We start from the raw sequence: 3,709 nt of genomic DNA, 5'->3' as shown, positions 1-3,709 counted from the left end.
GACAAATAAACCCAGTAGATAATGGACACTATGTAACCCAGTTAGACCACAAATATCCCCACACATCACAGACAAATAAGCCCAGTAGATAATGGACACTATGTAAACCACAGATAGACCACAAATATCCCCACACATCACGAACAAATAAGCCCAGTAGATAATGGACACTATGTAAACCACAGATAGACCACAAATATCCCCACACATTACGAACAAATAAGCCCAGTAGATAATGGACACTATGTAACCCAGTTAGACTACAAATATCCTTACACATTCCATGATGATACTATCAGTACATACCCTATTAAATAAAATACGAAAAAAATAAACACGAGGTTTAAATAAAATTAACAGCAAGTTTGAAGCATCTGGATATATTTTGTCTGTGTAGCCTTTACCATAATATGTGTAAATAGCACTAACACATTTAAAAGCATTGCAACTGTAAAATATTTCAGATGAAAAATTAATATCATGATAAAATGCCAAGAAATCACTGAAGGGATGTTTTCTAATTGAAATTATAATACAAAGACTAATGACATGTATTCTTGTTTTATTTTAAATTATTAATAATGGCACAGTAAAAAACAAAAGAATAAAATGCAACTTTTATGAGTGGTCACATTAACTTGGATGGAGCGAATCACTTTTGTATATGTGGGTTATATTACCATTATCAAACTATCTTCACCCTTGGAAGGCAAAGATAAATAACTTTCATAGGTTGGAAAACAAACTTCCATAGGTAGTCACAAATGCACTTGCATAGAGTTATTTAATTCCATTCAAATGTGCAAGTTTCTTAAATGAAATCACTTTTGATTGGTAGTACTATTTGACAAAAGGTTCCTTTGAGGGAATTATATTTTAAATATAATAGCTCTAAGCAGTCATGATGATCCAAAAGAACATCTAAACTTTTAACACAAATATTTTCATGATGATCCAAAAGAAAATCCAAACTTTTAACACAAATATTTTCATGATGATCTAAAAAAAAATCCAAACTTCAAAGTCATTCAGTCGCAAGGTGACATTAAAACAAATATTTCGATGATCCAAAAGAAAATCCAAACTTCAAAGTCACTCAGTCGCAAGGTGACATTAAAACAAATCATTCGAACACACAGAACACAATATTCCTCCACTTGCAATGACAGTTTTCCAGTTATTTGTCCAGTTTCACATTTATTGGGATAATTTGTCGATCATCCGAAATACCTTTTTCTTTAGTACATCTTTTTTCCTCTGTGAAATGAATCCGTTTCTTTTGCGGCTTTGCTCTAGAGCTCTCAGACAGTCTTTTGGCTTTGGACGCTTTTTGGCCTCAAAAAACTTTTTAAACAAAGTTTTTATTTCTTCTTCCTCGTCTTCAGTCCATTTAGTTTTTGAGGTGGATGTAGGTTTTCTTTTCTTCTTTTGAACACTGCGACGACATTCATCATCATCATAATCATCATCATCACTGAAATCATTGAAGTTTTCGGCTTCATTCAGAATTACCTGCAATCCAGCAGGATCGCCCCATTCGTTATCAGTTACAACTTTATTTAATACAATATTTGATGTGGGGTCTCCCTTCTGTTCAGTCTCTTCAGTAATTTTCTCTGTGACAATATCTGAAACAATATGTCAGCAAATTAAATTTCACATGTATTCAAAAGCAAATTTCATGTCTTTTTTAAATGCATTAGTAGCATTTAATGTAGTAAGAAATTATTATGTTTCTAGTCCACTTATAAATCATGTTTAAACTTAGATCAGTTTGGAAGTATTCATTTACATCCAACAAAAAAAAAGACATTGAACTAACTCCAGGGCTGCCGGTTAATTAGCAGCACTTGCTAATCAAAAATGCAATTTTGCTTAAATTAATTAGAAAATCCAAAAATTGATTAGCAGTTTTGTAGTTTTAACATACAACACCTAAATAACACCATTATTTATGAATATAAAAATGTCATTGGCATATTCATGATTCGCAGCCACTGCGAATTGAAAACTTAAATTAATTAGCTATGGCTAAAAAAAAGGGCCAAATATATGCGTTGTGATACTGGTTGTTGGCAGCTATGACTAACGCAAATGCATATAATACACCCAACTCTGCTACATTGCATGACCTACGTTCAAAAGAATAACATGACATCAGTGTTTACCACCAATATCTGACCATTTGCCATGGTCTGGTAAAAAACACAAATTTGATAAGGCAAAGGAGGAAATAAAAAAAACTAATTTCTGATCAAACAGTACTGAAATTATTTTTGCGTCACTTGAGATTAAGTACTGAATCATTTAATATATTCATACCATGCATATCAATGTCCTGTAAGGTTTTATTACGGAACTCTCCAAGTCGGTCATGGTCCTGAAGTAACAGTATTTTGGCTATTTGAGTCCTCTCCAAAATATCACTCGTACATCTAAATGAAACAAATTACAACTGTGAACAGATTTTGATCATAAAAGTATTCTGTTCATTGTTATAATCAACGATGAAACATTGTAAAAAAAACTTTTAAATTCATCATATCACAAAGGTTAATCATATATGGTATTCCATATATCATTAATATTTCAGGTATCAAAACTGTTAAAATTTTAATTTGACATGAGGGATACTCCAATGAAACATCTATCCCAAGGCATGTCTAGTTTTCTTAAGGTTACATTATAGAATCTTATCAATACTTAGCATTAAAGTCTTTCATAGGGAAATCAAACATCGTTATATTTTTAAGGTGGTTTATTTCAGAATACTCAGGTCAGGTATGTTTTAACTGGAATAGTCATCACCACATTACTTTAAATGATTAAGAGAGTTTGTGTGAGCATACCTGTAATGTATCTTATGGACATCTAGAGTATGTCCCAAGTGATTAAGCACCCACTGCAGTTCATGTTCCTTTAGGTCAAGAACCTATTTACAATAAGAAACATTTGATATTAGTAAGGCTAAATAAAATATATAATGAACAGTGATATTTAAATATTTATGGTGAGACTTAAAGTTAATTCGCAATATTATGCACAATTGGTTTAAACAATCTTTATTTTTCTAATCTTTTACATATATACATAACATACAAGATAAACATACATGGATTGAATAACAAGCCAGAGGCTTATATAAAATCTTTTCCATATAAAATCTTTAAAGAGCACTGACTAAACCAGCTACAATCGAGGTCGCCTTATAACAATGCTAATAAATGTCAAAAAAGTAATATTCTTCATAAATTACCTGTGTTACAGTAGCCATATATTTTCGGAGACCTGTGCTGGTAATGCGTTCTGGTGCCACTAGGTCTGCTTGTCTGCATGCTTTTGCCAAAGCATCATATGACCGTACTACACCTTGCCCTATAAAGTAATGTTTGTTTTAAAAGAAGTAATGTACTCATCAAGCCATAAAGGTTGATATACATGATGCAGCATTATTAGCTAACTTATAAATTCAAGTCTTGTATACCTTCCATAAATTATGATCATTGTATTAGGAAAATTCACCATGTTTATAGAGACATGCAAAAGCAGATGCATTAGTGGGAAAAAAATGCAAGCAAACATGATTTAAAGAGGAATTCACTGTATTAGCCAAAAAACATAAAATGGCAGGTCACGATGAACATCCTTTAAAATACTCAAGACAACTAAAATCTACTATATTTTTCACATACTTAGCATGTCTTTCCAT

General features: G+C 31.8%; 1 protein-coding gene across 1 annotated transcript; it reads right to left on the bottom strand.

Annotated features, from left to right (window-relative positions):
* Positions 1-999: 999 nt before the first annotated feature.
* LOC130012336 (uncharacterized) lies at positions 1,000-3,491 on the bottom strand. The gene is made up of 5 exons (XM_056100044.1): positions 3,485-3,491; positions 3,257-3,375; positions 2,850-2,932; positions 2,323-2,435; positions 1,000-1,628 (listed from the first exon to the last, which is right to left on the bottom strand). The coding sequence occupies exons 1-5, from the start codon at positions 3,489-3,491 to the stop codon at positions 1,198-1,200; spliced, it is 753 nt and encodes a 250-aa protein (XP_055956019.1). The 3' UTR covers positions 1,000-1,197.
* Positions 3,492-3,709: the final 218 nt, after the last annotated feature.

The sequence above is a fragment of the Patella vulgata genome, chromosome 3 (assembly GCF_932274485.2).
Source record: "Patella vulgata chromosome 3, xgPatVulg1.2, whole genome shotgun sequence".
Taxonomy (NCBI): Eukaryota; Metazoa; Mollusca; class Gastropoda; family Patellidae; genus Patella; species Patella vulgata.
This window is presented reverse-complemented; position numbering and strand designations above follow the sequence as displayed.